Genomic DNA, 22,641 nt, shown 5'->3' on the forward strand with positions numbered 1-22,641 from the left:
GCAGGTTGTACAGGGCTGGAGGGTGTTCCAGTTGCCCGTATCTGCGAGCGCTCCTGTTGAATTAAATGAGTGGATAGCGTCCATCTTTGGAGAGCACAAACCTAGTTTAAAACAAAATGCATTGAGTAGGTGTGACAGAAATTCTTAAAAACAGGATGGGGACGATGGAGGTGATGAAGCAGCAAAATGCACACAAGTAGCTCGACAGAAAAGGTGGAAATTTTGACTTAAATATTGTATTTGTACATAATCTGCCAGACAAATAAGTAGATAAAGAGTTGTTAAAAGTCGTCAGGATGATTTGGGGCACCCGGCAGGCTGTCCCAGCCATGAACTGCCTGGTACAGAAGCAGTACCCACCCTGGGTTCATAGCCTTCCTTGGTGTGATGTTATGAGACCTCTGCTGTCATCTAGTGACAGAAGGGTAGAAGTAGCGGGGAAAAAAAGGTACATATTGGGATGAAAGAAATGTCAGCACAGGTTGTGATGGGGAAGCAGAAAACAGTATATTTTGAACACCTGGAGCTCACTAGCAGCAGTGAGGTCTCACCTGTACATGCAGATCCAGTTGAGATGGTTTTTAAGATATTCCCCCTTGCATTGCAGGATTGCTCTAAGTCCTCGAGCGTTGCCTACGGCCAACATATCTCAAATGGGTACATCTCTCCTAACTGTGGAGGCTGCTCCATCTGAGATTGCCATCACAGGCACTCCTGTGAGCATGCACCTAGGCTATTTTAGATGTCTACTTCAGGATGGGGCATCTTGCCCCCTAGAGGAGCTTATTTGTCTCCATCAGCTACAAAGGGAGTGTGAGTAACAGCTCAGACGTAGACATCTGCATAGCAGCCCTCTAGAGTTAAGTGAGATGGCTACTTAACTGGAAGGTGACACTCACCTGGAGAATAGGTCACAATTTCTCCTGAAACCTTGTTATCCCTACCCTCATTTTTGCTGATTTTGCAGAGGAAAAACTCAAACTGGCCATCCCGTAGGGCAGGTGACCATGAGGCAGCTTCTTCCTTCACACAGAGCAAGGAGCTCCTCCAGCCTTTCAGGAAAATGTCCTCTATGGGGACATGTTCCCTATGGGGACATGCTGGAGGCAGCAAACAGCATCGCTGGCAGCTGGGAGAGGCTGAAGGCAGCAGAAACTATCATCTGGAGTGAAATGAGGCAGGAGAAAAACAACAGCTGACGGTGCGTGCACAGAACGAGACATCAGAAGGTTGGAGTTCAAATCCCATGTGTGACCTTGACCTTTTGTGTGATTTAGAGCAAGTTCTTTCACCAGTGTAGCCCAGTAGCACAACAGGATACTGGTTTCCCATGGGACATCTCCAAAGACATTAAAGCTTGGTGGCATAAAAGACCAACATGATAGTCCAATTTCAAAGAAACTTCACCAACAAAGAGCTGGTTTCCTCTCCCCACTTTTTAAGTGCTATGGGTGCACAGTGGTTAGAAAGGCTTAGTTTTCCTCGTCAGCAGGGATGAAGCAACTGAATCTGAATTTTGCCTTTGTTTGCCTTTCCTCCACAGTATTCTTCAGCCGTGCTGCAAAAGCAGGTACGAAACACTACCAATGCTGTCCTGCTCTGCTGGCCCTCACTTCCTTCTGTATGTCTGTGAATCACTTCATTAGGTTCACAGGCCTGCCAAAGGATATTTCTGAGATTTCCTTTTAAGTCTTGAAAATAAAATATTAAGCACAATAAATCATTTCTCATGACAGCTTCCTTGTCGATGAACTCTTTCCATTCATTAGAAACCATCTATTTAAAGGCCACAGTGTGTGGGAGAGGGGTAGGTATTAAAAAAAAAAAAAAAAAAAAAAAAAAAAGCAACTTCTTGATCCTAATGCTGAAGCATGGTCTAATTTTCTTTGTTTTCCTGCTAGTCACATATTTGAGGCTCAGACATGCCTTGAAATAAGGCAGGAGCGTTACGGATGCTCAACAAGATCTAGGGCACCACACTAAGGGCAAAGACTCGGCTTTCACAGTGGGTAATTTTTCGCTCGCACAATCAGCAAGTGAAGCTTGCAACAAGCCCCAAAACAGTTGAGAACACCTTCCTCCACCTGCCGAGGTCCCGACACAAGCTCTGAAAGGATGAGTTCATGCTGGGAGCTTAAACCTCAGGGGGTCTGAAGAGCATGAAGCTCCTTGAGACTGGCCAATGCTGGAGACCATGTTGGGTATCAGCCGTGACACAGGTTCATGCATCCAAATAAATTTCTCCTGCTGCCCCAGACAGTAGCAGAAAATTAGCTGCCACCTCTATATTTCCAGGACAAGTGGGCTATTTCTGAGCAGGATTAAGGGCTCTTATGTTGTCCTGCCGGTAAAGGCAAGCTGAGGATGAGGGCAGGGCCAAGGTCTCAGTTTGCCTCGTCCTTTATGCTCCTCCGCAGCAAGTAGCCACAACATCTCTTCACCGAGAAGGGGTCTTCTTACAGTAGAAGGGATGCTGCGAGAGTCAGCAACGCACCCCACATCAACTTGGAAGGGGCTGCAGAGCCCCCCAACCCAAAATGGTTGATGTCTGCACGGAGAAGTGGAAAGACGTAGCACGCAGTAAATAAAGGGCAACATTTCACAGCGGTGCATGGCGCAGCCAGCTCACCTCAGGTAAATATGCCATGGATGAATAATAAAAAGCGCCCTGGTTGCTTGAAGCGGAGGCTGTCATGGAAACCCTGGCAGCGAGCGGCATCGTTTAGGGGAATCGCTTAGGAGTGACAGAAAAAAAGGCATCATTTCTTGGGAGGTGGCAGGATTCGGAGATTAAACATGCCGAGCAAGGCTGAAGTTTGTGCTCAGGAACTCTTCAGCAGGTTGTCCATCCAGCCCGGGACATGTCACAGTCTTTCGGTGCCTTCCCTGCAAACTGGGGTGGATTTTCCCCTGTTAGACCTGTTGACAGGGTATAAACCCTTCAGGACAACAGCCAACCCTGTGTGTTAGCACTTAGGCTAGCATGGGGGAGACTCTTTGTAAGCAGAAAAGGTGGTTGTTCTGGATATCCACCATGAGGTTTGGCAGCAGAGCATGAAGTAAAAGTGGTAGAAGGGCTCTGTGTGCACCACCATTCCTCCTAAACATGGTCCAGAAGGTCATGGCTGGTGCTGCACCCTCTCCAGACCAGCATCTACCAGTACTGAAGGCTCAGGGCAGCTCCATGTTCTTCCATTTCATCAGAATGAACACTAATCCCCTTTTCCCAAACCTGGTTTTATACCCTCCTCACTGAAAGATCACAGACAGGGATGCTCGGTTTGCTCCACCAGCTCACTGCCATACAAGCACCCTCCTCCTGGCATTCAGTGCCGGGGTTTATGTCTTAATTGACATCCCCCAAACTACTCCAGCATGAGGGCAGACAACCCGATAAACACAAGAACCTGCCGTCCCTTCGGTGCCTTTCTCACCACGCTTCCCCTTCCAGGCGGCCTGAGCTGTTTTATCACTTTCTCAAAAGGAAAGCGCTGCCGAGTCCCCAAACCTCACAGCAGCAGGGTGCTGGAGATAAGGCAGGGGAAAATATTTCACTTGCAAGGAAACCGTGCTCATTTCGCGTTAACGTCCCCGTCCTCTGGAATCCAAGGCAATAATTACAGCAATTTGTAGATAATTATTTGTTAATTAAAAACAGGCTTGCTGGGTACAGTTACCAATTTCCTCCACTGGCTGCATAGGGCTGCACAAGGAAGCACTGGGGGATTGCCGGTTTCGTAAAATCATTTGCTCGTTCAGTTTGGAAAAAAAGCCCCCGGTGGGTCATCTCCCCCCTCTCCCCACATCCTGGCAGGTCTGATTCATTCTCCTAAGATATCCTGGAGAAATCCGTGCCTGGCTTTCCTCGGAGATTTCCAATGAATGTGACTGCAGCATCCCCTCACTGCAGCCTGTTTCCCAACTAATTTAATGACCGCATGCTCACACAGACTCATTTCCAACCACATTTAAATCAGTAACTCCTATAGAAGGACTTGTGACCCCAAGGTGAGGTCATGGGCCCAAGAGAAGCTCACCTCCATCCCATTTTTATATTAGTAGCAATAAATGAACAGTGTGTAGATGCAGTTACTGCCGGGAGCAAACTGAAGCCGCTGACTTAAATAATTGCTGTTGGGCAATTATTCTGCTCCAGGTTGGGTAGTCTGTGGTTCTTGGTAGCTGTCCAGGCACTGGTTCCATGCCAGCTGTGAGAAGAAGCAATGACAAGATTTCAGACTAAATACTGCACTCACAAGGACTCTGTCCCAGGACGATGGCTTTGTGATGTGCCAGGATTTTGGATCTTGTGAGTCCGCTGTTTCTCCAGAGGAGCACACCTTCTCCTGGGCCCACCGTGATCCACCAACCCACCAACCTGCTCCAGGGTCTCCCACAGCTCCAGAGCCAGGAGGAATTATTTAGTCATGGAAGCAGGAAAGCCACATTGCTCCTGATTTACTGCTGGATTGAGCTGGCTCTGGTTATGTGGTGGGTTAACCCTGGCTGGAGTAAGGTGCCCCCCAAAGCTGCTCCATCACTGCCCTCCTCAGCTGGGCAAGGGAGAAAAAAAATATAATGAAAGGCTCGGGGGTCGAGATAAGGATAGGGAGAGATTACTCATCAATTACCATCATGGGCAAAACAGAGTCAACTTGGGGAAAATTAATTTAATTTATTGCCAATCAAATCAGAGTGGGATAATGAGAAATAAAACCAAATCTTAAAACACCTCCCCTCACCCCTCCCTCCTTCCCGGGCTCAACTTCACTCCCCATTTCTCTCCCTCCTCCCCCCACAGCAGCTCAGGGGGACGGGGAATGGGGGTTGTGGTCAGTTCATCACACGGTGTCTCTGCTGCTCCTTCCTCCTCAGGGGGAGGACTCCTCACACTCTGCCCCTGCTCCAGCCTGGGGGCCCTCCCATGGGAGACAGTCCTCCATGAACTTCTCCAACGTGAGTCCTTCCCATGGGCTGCAGTCCTTCAGGAGCAGACTGCTCCAGCGTGGGTCCCCCACGGGGTCACAAGTCCTGCCAGCAAACCTGTTCCAGCATGGGCTCCTCTCTCCATGGGGCCATAGGTTCTGCCAGGACCCTGCTCCACCGTGGGCTTCCAACAGGGTCACAGCCTCTTTCAGGCACCCACCTGCTCTGGCATGGGGTCCTCCACAGGCTACAGGTGGATATCTGCTCCACCATCTTCCTCCATGGTCTGCAGGGGGACAGCCTGCCCCACCATGGTCTTCTGCACAGGCTGCAGGTGGATATATGCTCCACCGTTGACCTCCATGGGATGGGACCAAGGAATAACATGGCCATTTTGTCACCATGCGCCCAGAAGCAGATTGTTCCCATCCCCCTTAGCAAAACAGTGGCGCTAATGAGAACGAACCAGTGATAATGGGGAGGGGAAACAAATTAGACTGTCAATATCCTCTTCACAGAAATAATCTCACAGGTTGTTAGTCACACAGGGCTGGCTTCGCCCCTCTAATTTTCTCCTGTACGTGGGCTTTCGTGTTCCTCTCATCACCTTAGCGGCTGAGTGCCTGCACCATGTGCAGAGGAATCACAATTAAGCAAAGTAGCTGGATGTCATGATATATGGGTCTACATCTCTGCTTCAGCAGCACAGAAAGCTAGCAAAGAGCTGAGATTAAACACCGGGTTAATTAGTACATTTAATTAGCTCTCAGTTATTAAATCCTTTCAGACCCTTAGATAAATCGCTCAAAGTACAAAACATTCCTTAGAAACACTATTATTTATTCCCCTCTTCTCTCCCCAGGTGTGTGCAGGGCAGGGGAGCTCTAGCTTTCCTCCTGCAGCTTCATGCAGGAGCAGAGTCCGCCCAAGCCTCGATGCCCCAACACCAGTCCCCGAAATTGCTCTTGAATTTCCAAGTCTGACAATTTGGAAATTCATAGTTCTTCTGAGAGAAGAGGCAGCACCCTGCTAATGTGGGCAACACCAGGAGGAAAGGGAATGGTGTTGAGGAGAGCAGGGAGATACAGCTCCTCTTAACTCAGAGAGACAGAAACAGATTCACAGAGGTTTGCTGTGGATTTAAGGCACCCAGCAGCGTGTCCCTTTCTGTGTGGCCTTCCCCTGTGGCTGCAGCAGACAGGCGTGGCAGCCCTGTGGGGAAAAAGAGCAGAAAGAAATGGGTGGAGGAACTTTGGAGCATTGCCAGTCACTGTGCCAGCTAGATCGAGGGACAGGGAAAAACTCTTCCAGGCTCCTGCTTGCAGAGTCTCCCACATTCACCCCCCCGAATAACTTTCCTGTGGTTTCTACATTCATCCTCATAGTCTGTTGATGCATCTCTGCTCTGAAGTCCTGGAGCAGCTGCCAGCCTGGTCCAGCTCCCTGTCATCTCCAAGTGCACAGTAGTCCCATGCTAACCCACCACACAGAGCTGCTAAGATCCACGGGGTCAGCTAAGCTTCAGAGAGCCCATGGCAGCCCTGACAGAGGCTGTGCTGGTAGAGGATTTATTTGTGGTGGGGAATCCAGTTCCTGAGATGACCTTGGAGACCTACCCAAAGCATTTATAACTTGGATAACATGGGGCCCTGAACAACACAGGTGCAACGAGCTCAGGCTCTGGGCACGCTGGAAGATTGATTCCTATAGAGTCAAATCTGTATGCCGTTCTCCTAATAGTTCACCGGGAAACTGTTTGGGTCTAAGGAAGGGAATTTCAGCATTTTCAGCACCAAGCTTTCTCCTCCCTAGTAAATAACAGCTGTGATGGTGGGCAGGGAATTCAGGTCCTCCTGATGCTGGTGACCTAAACCCATAGGCTGAGAATTAATGGGAGCAAAGGGCTACACTGGATGTGGGTTGCTTAAGGGAGTTTGCTTAGGAAAAATAACAGTATAGGATTAAGCTGAGGGATAGTCCTCGTTGCACTATGAAAGGTATCACACAACAATGACTTATCCAGTACTTGTTTGTGATTCTAATAATCTTAAATTATTAGAAAGGAAAAAGCAAAGGCTGGGATAAGATGCTGTTACTCAGCAAACCAACATTTTGAGAACAAGAATACAGCTTTCTGGAAGATAATGTTCTCTCCTTTTTCCCCTGCGCAGTTTCAGAAGAAAGGTATTTAATCCTTCTATAAATAAGTATGAATGTATTTGCTTCTAGAGCCTACAAAATATGTCTGCAACAAAGCAATGTGGAGACATTTGGGAATGAAGTAGCTAATTTGATACTCATAAGAAACCATAACCATAGCCTAGGACTATATCTCAGAGGACTGGGCTGACCTTTCAGCAGCTGATGATAGTTCTAAAATGGCTTCTCATCACTGAAAGCCCAATCTAACATCAGTTAAAATAAATTAAAAGCTATCACTGGCTTCTGCGGATATTGGATTAGACCATATAAAACCCACTTGAATGCTGGGAACCCAAGGAAATTATCATGGTAAATCTAAATTCTAGTGAAGCTTTACAGGCTTTAAAACATCTCTCTGCAGCCACATTAAAAGCGAGTTTCTACTTAGCTTATGAATAATTCACCTTTCTTTTTCTTCTGATAGATGACGAGTCCCACCACAATGAAGCCTAAGCCCAGCACAAAGCGCAGGGTTCCAGTCACTTCCTTGCTCACAGCACATCCAGAGCACGTTTCTGTTGGAAGAGCAGTCCAGAGAGTAAATGCCCAGACTAGACATTGCTTTCCCCCAAAATATCTGTTCTAGTTTCCTGCTGTCCCCATAGAGCTAGAAGCGACTCTCCTCAAGACTTTATGATCTCCCCATTTCCAGTCACTTACCCCAGGCCGTGGTGATGGGCACTGACATGCTCCCTCTGGGAAGCACAGATATCCCCTTGCTTAGGCATGACTTCCAAAGTGACCAGGATCTGGAAGGACTAATCTCCATTTAGGAGGAGGTTCTTGTACACAACTTTGTCCATCTCCTCCTTCCTATTTTTGAACCGCTTGCTCTTCATTTCAGAAGGATAAAACCTTGTTGCAGAACAAGGAGAGTGCTGGCCCATCCTCCTTTGAATTCACTTTTAATCCTCCTTCTTCCCTCAGTGAAGGACCATCACAGAAGAAGAATTCTGCTGCTACCAGAAACATCTAGTAGGAGCATTTCACATCTTCTCCCACCTCTCAGGTGGGTCCATTGCTCCAGGAATTGCCAGGAGGAGAGGTGCATTTGTTAGGCTTGGGAGTCCTGTCCCATGCTTTTCTGCAGGGTTCCTGCAAGTCATTTCCTTCAGTCTCAGACTCATAATAAAGATGCTAACTGCTCCAGTCCATGACACTCTTCCTCCTCCTGCCCCACTGAACTCAGACCTGTCTCCCACCATCCACTAAGCTCCTCTGATATCCAGTGGCTGCCAAACAGGGAGATGATGGGGTGGGCGGGTAAATGTGGTCCCAGGCTGGGGAAGCCAAGTTTCACCATGCCACTCTCCTCCTCCCCTCCAAAGACTCACTTCTCCTGTCCATCACACTCCGAGTCCTCCTCCAGTTATAGCTGCAGTATTTCTCCCCTGAAGCCCACAGGTAGCTAAGTCACTGCAGCCTGTTCCAATACTCAGCAATTGCCCATCCCAGCCCTGTGCAGGCCACGTAGAAACCCACCTCTCTGTCATAAGAACAGATCTCCCAGATGAACCTGGCCAGGTACTCCACCTGCTGAGTGCCATTCATGTAGTGACGCTCCTGTTTTCGCTGCAGCAGGAAATGCTCTGGGAAGAGACACATGGGACAAAGTCAGGATGGACATTTTGCTGCTGCTTTCCCTTGTCCCTGAGTATCCAGGATCTCTGCTCACCTGGACGGCCTGCATGAAGAGCCATGTTGCTTCTCATCCCTATCATCATGGCAAGAGCCACAAACCAGGAGGTTTTGAACTCAGGAATCCTCAGAGAGGTCATTGTTACTCAGATGGGGGGGGAAAAAAAGTTTTAAGAGAGAGCTAACAACCACATCTCAGGTAAAACTAGGAACTTCTCAGCAACACTCTGAGTGGAGGAACCTGAGGAAGTTCCTGAACACTGAGGGGATTGGGCTGGCCCTTGCTACAGGTCTACTCAGTACCAGTATTGGTCAACATCACTGGTAACCAGGCAGGAAAGGGTTCAATTTCTGTCTTTCACTAGAATCTTTTCCGGAGGAAGGCAGAATAAGGGTTTCATCAGTAGACAGCACAAACGAGCACTATCAGAGCAGAACAGTCAACAAAGCAGCTCAGATACTGCTGTGCAACTCCTGAGGCTCCATCCTTGGGGTGTTATCTCTGGGCTGGCTCCTTCCTGGGATGCAGGCGTGCTCTCAGAGAGGACTGCGAATACAGCCTAGCCCCAGCACAGCAAGCATATACCATCTCTGAGCATTGTGTGTACTCGTCTGCCAACCTCGGCAAAGCTGGCCATGTCCTGAAAGCTGAAGTCAGCCAGGCCAAATCATGTGTTACCCTCTGACAGAAGGACAGGGTCTCCTCTTTTCTTCATCTGCTGGGAAACATAAAGAAAAAAATTGAAGGACAGGGTAAGAAGCATTTTTTGCATCTGCTTGGGTTTTGTTTTCAGCAAAAGGTTCAGAAAAAAAACCTGGAAGTTGAGACGGAAAGAATAAAATATCAAAACTAGTGGTTTGCTTAGCAAAAACAACTTACTTTATTGGAAGGAATGTTGTATCTCATTTCACTGGAAAATTACTGCTGTGAAACAAAGAAATACAAATTCTTTACTTTAGAATAAAGACAAATGCATTTCATTTCAGGTTATCACTGAAAAAAAGGCCAGCATTTTCTAATCACAGTGCCCCCATTCAACATCCTACACAGCAGGATGTTGTCTATCATCTTGTGCGTCTAATTTTCAAACTAGGACCTTTAAGGACACCAAAGGGCATCAACCGATACAATGAGAAGACTTCCTAACTTTGGGGAGTCTGTCAGATTGAAGAACTGCATATTATCCAGAGGTTAACAAGGATTTATCTGCCTTATTCTTCTTCCTCTTGGGAGAACATGCTTATGCCCTGCATGCATAGTCCTTTATCTGCCCAGAAGGCACTATGTTGAGTTTCAAGTAGAAGGTACAAGTTGATCTCCTGGCAACGTAGTCAAAAGGATGCTGGACTTTCTGGGGATGCTCAGGACTCCAGATCAGAGCTCCATGAACAGTGGAAACCACTGCTGATAAAAGCCCTCACTGAAAGAGCCCTTGAAATCAGAAAGAGATGCCACTGCTGGGAAATACATCTTCAGGGCACTCAGAAAGAGAGAAGGAAAAGATTTCCACGTGCCCAGCCCCGAGGGGAGAGTTTTTCTGTAACAGTATCTCCAATTCCAATCTATGTGGACAGACCCGGTTTGTGTCATCAGACACCAGACAGAGAAGAGTCATCTCACAGGAGGCAAGATTTGATTTCTTGCTTCGTACCACTCACACCCTGTTCCTTGCCTTTCTTAGGAGTCCCACTCCCTGGCCAGATCTGGAGGATCTGAGGCTAAAAGCTTCAAAATCAGAAGGGAACAAGGACAGGTTCACTTCAAAAGCAGAACTGTGTGGAGGTCTTCTTCCTCCACCCACTAGAAAGGACGAAGTGAAGGAACAGAAAGGTGTAGAGGGCATGGGTGAGGAAGCTCCATGTGGAGACAGTTTGAAGCTAAAGCACCAGGATGAAACATCTACAGAGGAGGCATTTCAGAGCATAAGGCTGATTCTCCACTCCCACCCAAAAACTCACACTACCTGTTTGGAAGCTCTTTCCCACCACTGCTCCATGCTTTCTTCACAGCTCCCATGCCCAGCTGCAAGTACAGGAGAATCATTATTTGTCACCAAACTCTAAACCTACCTCCCGGCAGACACTCTGACAACCAGCTTCCTGCCTCCCAGCCCAGACTTATGTTACTAATCCGATCCACAAACACCACCAGTGCCCTCTGGAGAGCTTTTAGAAAAGCTCTGCTCTGCAGGGAAAGAAACAAAATATACATTCAGACACCACTGCGTCCTTCGCAGACACCCACACCGGCTCCAAAACACCCAGTTCATGTACCAGAGAGGGAACAGAGCTATGACTTAACTCCAGCACTGTATGGACCCATATGAACCTATTAAAACAACCTGAGACCTGGGGTCATCACTGGGGCTACGGTTCATGGTATTGACATTGCCAAACTGCTGGCTAGTGAGGACAGCACCCAGCAGTGACAAAAGGATGGTCAGCTCTGTTGGGAACAAATCGATGTTTGTTGGAGAGCTCTGGGAACACCGTAACCCCTGTCTGCCCCCCTGCCCTCTTGCGAAAAATGGCTGGAAACTATGCCCGTCAGCACATGAATGCTGTCTGCAGTCCAGGAGCCCAGAACGGCTCACAGCAACGTAAGTCCTGCCAGCGCCGGCCCCAGGTGAAGAACCCAGCAAAAGGGAGTATGGAACAAATCAGGGTGTATGGAGCAGCAGCAGGTGTACAGCTGAGTTCTGAGGGCAGCAAAGGCACCCGGGAGACCATCAGCTTCGTACTCTGCTAGTGCTTCATCCTCATTTTCTTTTGGGGACTGATGGACCAAATTCCTGCCCTCTCCAGTGATACCATTTGGTCTTTGGAAGGAAGGATATTCAGCTGGTTGGGAAAAGTTTGATTCCAGCCCTAGAAATTTAAGGCCAGACTTTCCTGTGTTTCCCCTTTCCCTCAGAAGACACACAGCTGGCCCTGGGGCAGATGGGTCTGAGGGGAAGGACCTTACGCTTATCCTGGTGTATTTAGACATTGTCATTGGTGTTACTCCCTAATTATTCCCCAAATTAATTATCTGGCTTGCACACAGTACCAGCTCCTCCCTGTGCTGTGATTCTGTAAGGAACCACAGCACAACACTGTACCAACATACATCAAAGTTCAATGCTGGCCCTTACAGGAGGGGATGGCGATTGGCATTAAAACACAACTAATTTTGCTCACTCAGGAGCACCAAGACACGTGTGTCTGTGTGTTTCCATCCAGCACTGAGGCAGCAACCCGCACGCATCCAGGCAGTCTGCCAGATTCCTTGCAGTGGCACGGAGGACAGATGTTGGACAAGTTGTCTTCGTTGGCTGAGGACGCACTTCTAGCCTAGTTCTCACCTACCCTCCCTGCACCCTTCCCTGCAGTGTCCTGTTCTTCCTCTGAGTGTCTTTCTCATTTACCCTGCTATGCCCGTGCCCCTGCTCTGCAGCTCTAATTCCTCGGGACGGCCTTTCAAAGCAGCTCGGAGCTCAGGTCTAGACTGAGAGCCGCGGGTGGGGACATCGGCTTACTGCGAGCAAAGGCAGAGGTGAAGGAAGGCCTTGGCAAGCAGCATGGGGACTTTGAGGACAAGAAGCTTTTCATGCACAGATAAAAAGCACCGTGGGTGAAAGCTGAAACCAGACATCTACAAAGCTTTCCTCTTCTCTTTCCCATGAGCCCAGTTTGATTCTTTTAAATGAGGTCTCTGGCCAGCAATTCTTTTCTTACCTGAGACTTTGCAGCGAGGCAGGGATTTGTCTCCCTACAAGCAGTGTCACTGCCAAAGCTGCCTCCCAGCACCTCCTGGCCCTGGGGCATCACACTGTTGCTGTCTCATTTCACCCACCATACTCCAAAGATCGATGCACAGCAATGGCACAACCTCTGACGACAAGCACAGCAGATTATGTTCAGCCGCTGCCCTCCTGCAGTGTGGCTGTGCAGGAGAGGGATGCGCAGCCAAAGTGCAGAACAGAGCGGCAAAGTCTGGGCTGCATGGGGAAGTGATGCTGAGTTTACCCCTTTTTCATAGAATCCCACACTGGTTTGGGTTGGAAGGAACCTTCAAGCCCATCTAGTTCCAACACCCCCGTCATGGGCAGGGACACCTTCCACTAGCCCAGGTTGCCCAAAGCCCCATCCAACCTGGCCTTCAACACCGCCAGGGAGCCAGGGGCAGCCACAGCTTCTTGGGGCAACCTGTGCCAGGGCCTCACCACCCTCATCATAAATTTTTTTTTCCTTATGTTCAATCTAAATCTACCTTCTTACAGTTTTAAACCATTACTCCTCGTCCTGTCACAACAGGCCCGTAGTAAAAACTCCCTCTCTGTCTTTCTTATAAGCCCCCTTTAGGTATTGAAATGCTGCTCTAAGGTCTCCCCGCAGCCTTCTCTTCTCCAGGCTGAACAAGCCCAACTCTCTCAGCCTGTCTCCATAGCAGAGGTGCTCCAGCCCTTGGATCATCTCTGTGGCCTCCTCTGGACTCTCTCCAACAGCTCCATGTCCTTCTTGTCCTGGGGTCTCCAGAGCTGGATGCAGTACTGCGGGGGGGGGGGGGTCGTCTCACGAGAGCGGAGTAGAGGGGCAGAATCCCCTCCCTCGACCTGCCAGTCACGCTGCTTTTGATGCAGCCCAGGACACGGTTGGCTTTCCGGGCTGCCAGTGCACATTGCTGGGTCATGTCCAATTTTTTGCCTACCAGCATCCCCAAGTCCTTCTCTGCAGGGCTGGAGACACTCGCCTTCTTGACAGCTGCTTTTCACCCACCACTCAGAGGAGCTGGACGAGGCAGAGGATCAGGGTGCAGAAAAAGGGACAGGAGAAGGGCCTTGTCCCCCAGCAGGGCTTGCAGAGCAGAAGAGAGTCCTGTGTCCCTGATTAGGAAAAGCATGGGCCGACATGGGGCTCACCCCTCCAGAGAGGGACCCAGGAGGACAGGAGAGTGGCAGGTGGTCCCTGAAGTCCACAGCATGCTGTCCCACCATGCTGCCACTGAGAAGGCTGGCCTCTCCCTTCAGCCTGCTCCCATAAGCGCTCGCAGGGCTGGGTGAGGAGCAGGGCTGCAGCCCGGCCTGGATGACATTGGTTTCCTCCCCACAGGCTTCGGCCAGGCCCGTCCCCAGCCCCCTTGTGCAATGGAGGCAGTGGGAGACCAGCTGGGGCTCCTGAGTCAGAGGAGGCAGCAGAAAGCAGCAGGATCCCTTACCCCCGCCATGGGACCCCTCGTCTCCCCACATGAGGACCCCATCCCCCCGTGCCGGGCTTGGCGCCATAACCCCACCCCGCCACCGCCTCCCTCCGCACCCCACACCATGAACTACATTTCCCAGAGGCCCTTGCGCCGACGCGGCAGACAAGGCGATCCTTCGGTCTCGCCGCTCTTCCGTTTCGATTGGCTCGCTGAGGCGGCGCCCAACGGCCATTGGATAAGGCGGTCACGTGAGGCGGCGGGAGGCGCAGCGCCTCACGGGAGCCGTGTGGGAGCGGGTCGGTCGCGGCGGGCTGAGGCCGGGCGGCCGGAGGCAGCGGGCCCGGTAGGCCTCCGCCATGCTGGGAGCCTGGGGCGGGTGGCAGGTCCTCCGCCGCTGCTCTTCCCTGCCTCAGGCGCAGCGAGCGGTGCGGCTGCGGGTCCGTGAGGCGCTGGGAGCCCGGGAGCCGGCTGACGAGGTTAAAGTGCAGGTGTGTGACCGGGAGATCGGGGTGTGCTTGGTAATGACCCGGCCCAGAGCCTTCGCGGCAGGGGGGGAGCCGGGGGTGTCGTGCCCCACGCCGGTTTCACTGCCTGTGCTTCGGGGGGAAAAGCTAGAGCCTCCGCAGCGTGTTTTACTAAACTTACAGATTTCCTTTACAGTCTGTAGAGCAGTTCGTGCTGTGTGTGTTCAGTTTGCCGTTGCTGGATCAGATATGAAGCTTTGAAATTACTCAGGGCAGTTGCAAGGAAAGGCTGTTACAGTGATGGGCTATACTGAAACATGCTCTGTCCAGTTGTGGTTTTATCACCTGTTTGGTTTGGAAGAGGGAACCGTTGCCTCTATGCTGGTGTTTTAATGGTTTACTTTAGGTCTTGTTCTGTATCTAGGTTTATAGCAGTGTCGGGTAGAGCCAGCGATAAGAGTTTCATTGATGTTCATGTGCAGCCCCTCTTCTGAACCAAGGTAGACTGAGATAAACGGACTTTTTAGCAATGGAGCTCTTTCCCTTTCAGCAATGCACGTGGTTGTGTGTCCCTGTTTTCTGGTTTTCCCAGCTGACAGAGCAGTGGTTGCAGATGCGTAGTCCCTGTTTTAGTTTAAGGCCCTTGGCTAGAAATGTGCAGTTGTCAGTATTTCTGGTTGAATCTGTAAAGGACTGGAGTACTTGGTAACAGTTTGAAACTAAACTGAAAGAGAGTAGATTTAGGTTTATAAGGAAGAAATTCTTCCCTGTGAGGGTGCTGAGGCCCTGGCACAGGTTGCCCCGAGAAGCTGTGGCTGCCCCTGGCTCCCTGGCAGTGTTGAAGGCCAGGATGGATGGGGCTTTGGGCAAGCTGGGCTAGTGGAGGGTGTCCCTGCCCATGGAAGGGGGCTTGGAACTAGATGGGCTTTGAGGTCCCTTCCAACCCAAACCAGTCTGGGATTCTACTGACCGAAAAAACAGTTTGTAGCACGCTCGTATTCCTGCACATGCATAAATGAAACCCAATATGGTAGGAAGAATATTCTCCAGTATAGGTGCTTTTCAGCTGTAGTTTGATGAATAATACAAGCTGTAATAAACTGATGCTAAAATTGGCAATACTGCCTTTTTTTTTCACCCCAGGTCCTTGCTGCTTTGTTGCTCTTCCCCTTTGCTGGCAAAAATATTTTTTGTATTAAACTGGATTGGGGAACTGGTCTGGCTTAAAACCAACCTTATTATGGCCAGGTTTAGTTACTGCAATATGCAGTGTGGTCCGAGTTGGGATCCTCGCTACACAGTGCTTCCTGCAAGGTGTGAAGTGGTCAAAACATTGCTGCCACAGCCTCTATTGCTCCAGTACAAGCCTGTGGATATTCTCTTATTTCCTGTTGCAGGATGTAAGACTCATCTGCATATTTAACAGATCCCAGAACAGCCTGATGAGGTGGAAAAAAAAAGCTCTTGAGAATGTTTCTTTGTTCAGGGCTTTTGTGCGTTTCTTTAATTACAAGGAAGGAAACTAAGAAAAACGTGCTGTTATACGTATTAAACATCATGCAGCAAGTATAATGTATGTGACATGTTCTGGGAATTTACTGTAATACAGAGGATAAGCACAACAGCTTTAGGCATGTTATTGTTTGAAATACCTTTTAAACACCTGTTGCTTTAGCCATAAGAGTATGAGGATGCCCAAATGATCAGATTTTAGTTTTAGACTCTTGTTTCTTGCATTAGTTTTTGCCTTAGGTGGACCACCCTGCAGAGGTGATTTAGGTAAACGCCTGTCTGAAATTGTGAGGCTGGAGCAAAAGCTGAAGTTCTGTTAATCATTAGGTTTATGGCTTTAAAATCTTCCATGGTTCTTGTATGCAGTTGTCCTCCCCCCATTACACCAGCCTGTCTAATGCCTTGTTTGTGTCAGTAGTCATGTCATAATTTTAAGATTGCTTTACTTTTGGTACTGTATTGAACTTTGTTCAGTCTAAGCAACAGAAGTAGATGGATTCGCATTGGCTTGCCTGGTATAAAATCCCTAAAGCACAGTTTGAAGTCGTCAAAACTACTTGGGCACTTACAGTTAAGCAACAGACAGAACTGATTGGAAAAGAGGCAATTTGGTTGTTTAATCAGCACTGTTTTCGGTTGTTCTCTACAGTAGTATTGTGAGATGAGGTGGAAGCTCCCCAGTGGATAGTTTTACTTTTCAGGGCAGGTTTTTCTCAACTCTTGTGGGCGAGGGAGCACCTAAGGGAGTTGTATTTTGCATGCTATTACTTGGTGCCTTGGTACTGACTTAAATTTTTATTTCTTTTTAAGGGAAATGTTGTTTCCTATTGAAAAACTCAAATTAAGACACTAGCCTGACATGTACATGGACAGTTCTACTGTTTTGCTGTTACAAAGAACTGCTGTGCTACTGTTTTAATTCTTTTAGTCAAACTGGATGAGAATGCTTCTAGATTTGGCAATTGGAACTAGATGATCTTTGAGGTCCCTTCTGACCCAAACCATTCTATGATTCTCTGTACTTTTTCTGAATATTTTTTTTTTCTGTGGGGACAGTGTAGCAATCTTGATTTTGAGAATCAAGAAATCAACGTTGATTTTGACTGCTTATAATGACAAACATCCAAAACTGTCAGGGCATTAATTTTGATTTTTGTTTTGCATGAATATGTAATTTTTCACCTAATTCTGTTGGCTGCAACATCATTGTTGTAGCAGTCCAATGGCTTAGGGCATGTAAACAACTAGTGAACAAATTTCAGTTGGAACCTTCCTACAGGTGATGCAGCAACAAAAATTGGTACTAAAAATTATCAAAACAGTCTTGAGCGTGTTATCATAAAGAACTGGGCATTACTGGTCTCTCCTGTTGCGGTAAGAAGTATTTTGAAGGGACATCACTAATCATATGTACTTTGCTAAAATGCTTTTCATCTTCAGAGCACTTTGCTGCTTTCTGTATTTTCAGCTCCCCAGAGACGCAGGTAGATTTTTAGTTATCCCTGCTGTACTCAGGAGGAGAGTTGATGTGTCTGCCTAAGGATTTGTTCCTCTTTTGATTTGAAGTCAACAGAAAAATTGATGCCAACTTCTTTCTTTTCTTTTTTTTTTAAAATTACTTCTTATTTTTGTTGCACCTAAAGATTCTATGATTCTGTGAAATATTTCCTTTGATTTCAATAAGAAGTTGAAATAGGCCTGAAGTAGCATGTTCAGCTCAACTGGAAGAAGAGCAGGACTACACAGAGTCTATGCCAACAAATAACAAATTTCTTTTTTGTTTCCCTCTAGGGCTGGGTCCGCTCTGTCCGATCCCAGAAGGAAGTTTTGTTCCTGCATATAAATGATGGGAGTTCTCTGGAAAACCTCCAGGTGGTTGCTGATCCCAGCCTGGAAAATAGGTTGGTCAATTTGAAATACCTGGAGAAATAATCCGTGTGTTCAGGCCTCCTTTCTTGTCCCGGTGACTCACTGGTTGAGCCTCCAGCAGCTGGCACCTGACCCCAGGAAAGGCACTGCTGCAGTCTGAGGTCTCTGGATGTGGTTTTTAGGATGGAGAATGTCTGACTACACTGTCTCCACTTAGCTGAGGCCTTGTGCTTCAGCCGCTTGTCTTGCGAGGTAAATTTGGACCATGTTTTCTTAACAGCTGTAGGAACCTAGGCATTCTGGACTTGCTTGTTGGACTTGCTTGGAAATCACACAACGTAGCCAGGGATAACTGTCCCCCAGGTTTTTGCAGAGCTCTGTTGCTATTCGCATAACAACTTGAGGGCTGGCTTGTTAGGCATACCCCCTAGATAGGCATGCCTGTTCTGTTATAATGAGATAATAAAATAATGCACTTGGTTTATAGCTTCATTATTTTGTTTGTCACTCTTGATTGTTCTTTGGGCTAGGTTTGGGGGGTTCAGGATGATCCTGGAACCTTCTGCGCATAACTTGATTTTTTTTTTTTTTAATTAGTTACATTTTTTTCTATAAGCCTGGCTCATCCCCACCAACAGCCCTTTCTAATAAAAAGTCTGTCTCTTTTCCCCTCATTTGTCCAACACTCCTACCTTGTCATAAATTATTCTATAGCTTTGTGAATATATTCACATTCCCACCTATGCATTTAATAACTTTTCATGTCATCAGTTAAGCCCTTGTGATCTCAAGTAATCCAGCTAAATTAACAGGAATCTGTCTTCTGAATGTAGTTGACTTTGTATCAGCACCTAGTTAGTTGTTGTTTTTTCTTGGTTACTCAGAGACCTGACTTTTGGAAGCGCAGTGGAAGTGCAAGGAAAACTGGTCAAAAGTCCTCACAGGATGCAAAACGTGGAGCTGAAAGCCAAAACCATCCGTGTGGTGGGACCTTGTGATACTTGGGTATGTCACTGCAGCAGGAGTCCACGTGGTAGGACCACTTTGGGAATTAATTTCAAAAGGTCCCAAGTATCCAGCAAAGCATGCTTCAAACTGTATTTTAAGTCTGATTGCTCCTGCAGGCTTTGATTTTTTCATCAGTGTCTATGGTGTATGTCAAAGGAGAAACATGGGATCACCATGAAAGCTGTCTTCAGGTGCAGAGCTGTTTTTATGTGGAAACTGGTGCACATGCTGGCAGCTAAGAGTGTGCATTTGTCCCACCCTGAAGCAGTTACCCGTGCCAGGTGATTTACCTGGCAAATCTGGCTGGGATACAATTTGGTGAAGCAGTGGGGCTGGCAAAATGCTCCAGATTGTGCAGGTGGAAACCATCTCTGCCAGAAGCACGTTTGGAACTGGCTTGCTCTTGCAGCAGTGAGGTGAACAGCTGCCTTTCAAGGGGGCTCTGTTTCCAAAAGGTGGAGCATTTTGGGGTGCCACCACCTTCTCTTGTGTTCATGGCTCTTCCTGTGCCTTAAGCATTATAAAATCCACAAAATAACTAGACAACATTGGCAAAATCATCTAGTTCTTCTCTGCTCTGTGATGATGATTGAGTTATAGTAGGCAGAGATAATATTCCATGAGTAGCAATAAAACTACATTGACTCCCAAGTTCTTATCCTCTTATTTTTCTTTCCTTGTTTTCAGTTGTTTCCCCTGAAAACAAAGGAGAGGCACCCGCTGGAGTATGTCCGACAGTTCCCTCACCTGCGATGCAGAAACAACGCACTTGGCTCCCTCTTGAGAATCCGCAGTGAAGCCACTGCAGCCATCCACTCCTTCTTCCAGGTAGTCCCTTCTGTACCAAGCTTTACGTGTAAAACACTTGCAGATTCACAGATTGGTAGGGGTTGGAAGGGACCTCTGGAGATCATCTAAGTCCAACCCCCCTACTAAAGCAGGATCACCTAGAGCAGGTCGCACAGGACCGCATCCAGATGGGCGTTGAATGTCTCCAGAGAAGGAGACTCCACAACCTCAGTCACCCTCAGAAGAAGTTTTTTTCTCATGTTCAGATGAAACTTCCTGTGCTCCAGTTTGTGCCCGTTGCCCCTTGTCCTGTCACTGGGCACCATAGAGAAGAGTCTGGCCCCGTCCTGTAGACATCCACCCTTTAGATATTGATAAATGTTGATCAGATCCCCTCTCAGTCTTCCCCAGGCTAACCAGCCCCAGCTCTCTCAGCCTTTCTTCATACCAAAGATGCTCCAGGCCTCTCATCATCCTTGCAGCCCTCCGCTGGACTCTCCCCAGTAGTTCCCTGTCTGTCTTGAACTGGGGAGCCCAGAACTGGACACAATATTCCAGATGTGTCCTCACCAGGGCAGAGCAGAGGGGGAGGAGAACCTCCCTCGACCTGCTGGCCACACTCTTCTTCATGTCCCCCAGGACACCATTGGCCTTCTTGGCCACGAGGGCACACTGCTGGTCATGGAGAGCTGCTTGTCCACCAGGACTCCCAGGTCCTTCTCTGCAGTGCTGCTTCCCAGCAGGTCAACCCCTGACCTGTACTGGTGCTTGGGGTTGTTCTTCCTGGGTGCAGGACCCTGCATTTCCCCTTACTGAATTTCATATGGTTCCCCTCTGCCCAGTTCTCTAGTCTGTCAAGATCTCGCTGAATGGCAGCACAGCCTTCTGGTGTGTCGGCCGCTCCTCCCAGTTTAGTATCGTCAGCTCCCCCAGTTTGGCTTTGCAGGAGTGTGTTGGAAGGGAGGGAGTGTGATGTCCTGACTTCAGGGTATGGATTTTGGACACTGTGGGGTTTTTTTTTCCGGTCCTGGGCCTGACCAAGGCCTTGGCCAGACTGTTGCTTGTGATCAGGTTAGCACATCTGTGGTCTTGTTAGTGTCTTTCCACGCATTTCCTGTTAGTTATTTTATTCCTTTCACTCAGTTGCAATATAATTGCCTGCGAGTGCGTGTGGTCTGTGGAACACAAGATAATACGGACTTGTTTAACCCATCCTCAGCAGTGACCTTACGGTCTTTGGACAGAAGCCTCCTCCCACACGGAAAAATCTGTGGTGCAGGAAGGCTACCAACAAACTGACTCAGAGCTTCAGTGAATTAACTCTGATTCCAGATAAGAGACCGTGCGATTCTTTGCGTGAGTAGACGAGGTAGCAAGTCCTTTAGCGCACCTGAGCCCTTTCTTCTAAAGCTGTTCATTGAAATAAACTGACTGAGTAGAATTATTCAGAGCATTCTGGTTAGAAAATTAATGTGTAGTAATGAGCATGGCCCAAAGAACAGGTCAGAATTGTTGAGATTGAATTGCTGGTCCTGAGTACACTGGTATTGGTAGCCTGCAGCGGCAAAGAAGGCTTGCTTGCTCCAAGAGTTATCTGTATGGAATTGCATGGTATTTAGAAGATTATGTTTTTTTTGAGCCTAATAGAAATACCATGTCAGTTAAAGCTGCTGGTGGTGTCAGCATTGTGCCAGTTTGCAAGGCAGAACTCAGCTCTGTTGGGAACCAGCTTTGCTTGTGTCGTGCCACTAGATGGCATTGCCTGCAAGAATTTGTGATTTCAAACATGCACGAGGAAGCCAGCCGAGATACAAAAAAGCATCTTATCCTGACAAAGGCTTTACTTCTCCAAATTAGCTCCAGCTCAGACTCTGACACATCTTCCTGTTTAAAATATTCAAGAGCTGAGCAGCATTAAAAAATATAAAGTATCATTAATTTAGCAAAAACACTGAAGTTATTTTTAAATGGATAACGAGGATTTGGTCCCAGACCTGGTATTTGTGAATGCTTATGTCACGACTCTCACCAGGAATGTCTGTGGTTTGCTCCATTTTTGGTGGAAGGAAAGCAGTCTTTTTAAATTGCCACCTACATCAACCCAAGAATGTTGCAATTTCCAGCTTGACAGTGTCAGAACATACAATAACTAGAAAGTATAATCAGAGTGTTTTTACTGTGCAAAGCTGTAAAAAGCTTAATGGTAAAAGAAAATAAGTGAGTTTTTTTTAATACACACTTGAAGTTATCTAGACTCTCTGTAACTTTAAAAACTTCTTTTTCCAGCCTATTCATTTCCAGCGGTGAATGATTAATATCAAATGCATTTGGTTTGGATATTGAAGGCTGAAATGTCATCTTGAAATCTTCTCCTGAGTATTGTGGTCCATGTGGGATAGGAACATTGTTCCTAGGCACAGTAAAATAGTTGCAATGTGAATGGCAACTTCCACTTTGCACACTAACTGACTAACTTCCAGGTTTGTCAGAGCCAGTAATGTGACTTGAAGTATTTTAGGATCTTTTATAAGGGGAACTATGCCAGAGGGTTTTATGGGATTCTCATCTTTCAGACCTGTGCGATTCACATTCCTTTTGAAAGCATGTAAGGGGTCTTCTGTGTGAAATGTGCTTCTTTCTTCATACAGTGGTAGTAGTTGCTGTAGTTTAGGCAATTTTCCAAAATCTCCTGTAGGGTTTGGAGACCGCATGACCAGCAGGTCTCCCAAGTACGCATGAGATTGTGACAGAGACCTGCATTTTGTATTGGTAGGTTAAAACTGCCCTCCCTGGGCAAATCAAGTGTTTCTGGCTCCAGAACTTCTTCCTGGATAGTAGCTGGATCTCAGCAAGGAGCTCCTGCCAGGCACTCGGCAAGCCGAGGTCTTTGCACCTGTAACCAAGGTAGCCTAAAGCTGACCGCAGGGACTTTGCTCCCTCTTGGTCATGTCAGAGTACTTCCGCAAAATGCACAGCATGTCCATGTGAGCTCTTTGATCCAAATTAATTTTAGTTTGATTCTCAGGATGGGCAGTAAATACTGCTCCTATC

General features: G+C 47.8%; 1 protein-coding gene and 1 long non-coding RNA gene across 7 annotated transcripts in view; one reads left to right on the forward strand and one right to left on the reverse strand.

Moving 5' to 3' along the window:
* Positions 1 to 9,194: 9,194 nt before the first annotated feature.
* On the reverse strand, positions 9,195 to 10,802 carry LOC142600188 (uncharacterized). The gene is made up of 3 exons (XR_012833637.1): positions 10,731 to 10,802; positions 9,647 to 9,691; positions 9,195 to 9,485 (listed from the first exon to the last, which is right to left on the reverse strand). It is a non-coding gene; the product is annotated as an uncharacterized LOC142600188 (long non-coding RNA).
* Positions 10,803 to 14,223: 3,421 nt separating this feature from the next.
* Positions 14,224 to 22,641, forward strand: part of NARS2 (asparaginyl-tRNA synthetase 2, mitochondrial) — a 54,049-nt gene continuing 45,631 nt past the window's right edge. For all 6 annotated transcript variants that reach the window (XM_075742519.1, XM_075742522.1, XM_075742518.1 and 3 more), the window contains exons 1-4: positions 14,224 to 14,436; positions 17,716 to 17,825; positions 18,678 to 18,798; positions 19,489 to 19,629. In XM_075742519.1, the coding sequence (XP_075598634.1) occupies positions 14,305 to 14,436; positions 17,716 to 17,825; positions 18,678 to 18,798; positions 19,489 to 19,629 (504 nt within the window). In that variant the 5' untranslated portion in view covers positions 14,224 to 14,304. The remainder of the gene's footprint in view (positions 14,437 to 17,715; positions 17,826 to 18,677; positions 18,799 to 19,488; positions 19,630 to 22,641) is intronic.

Source organism: Balearica regulorum, chromosome 1, assembly GCF_011004875.1.
Source record: "Balearica regulorum gibbericeps isolate bBalReg1 chromosome 1, bBalReg1.pri, whole genome shotgun sequence".
Lineage (NCBI taxonomy): Eukaryota > Metazoa > Chordata > Aves > Gruiformes > Gruidae > Balearica > Balearica regulorum.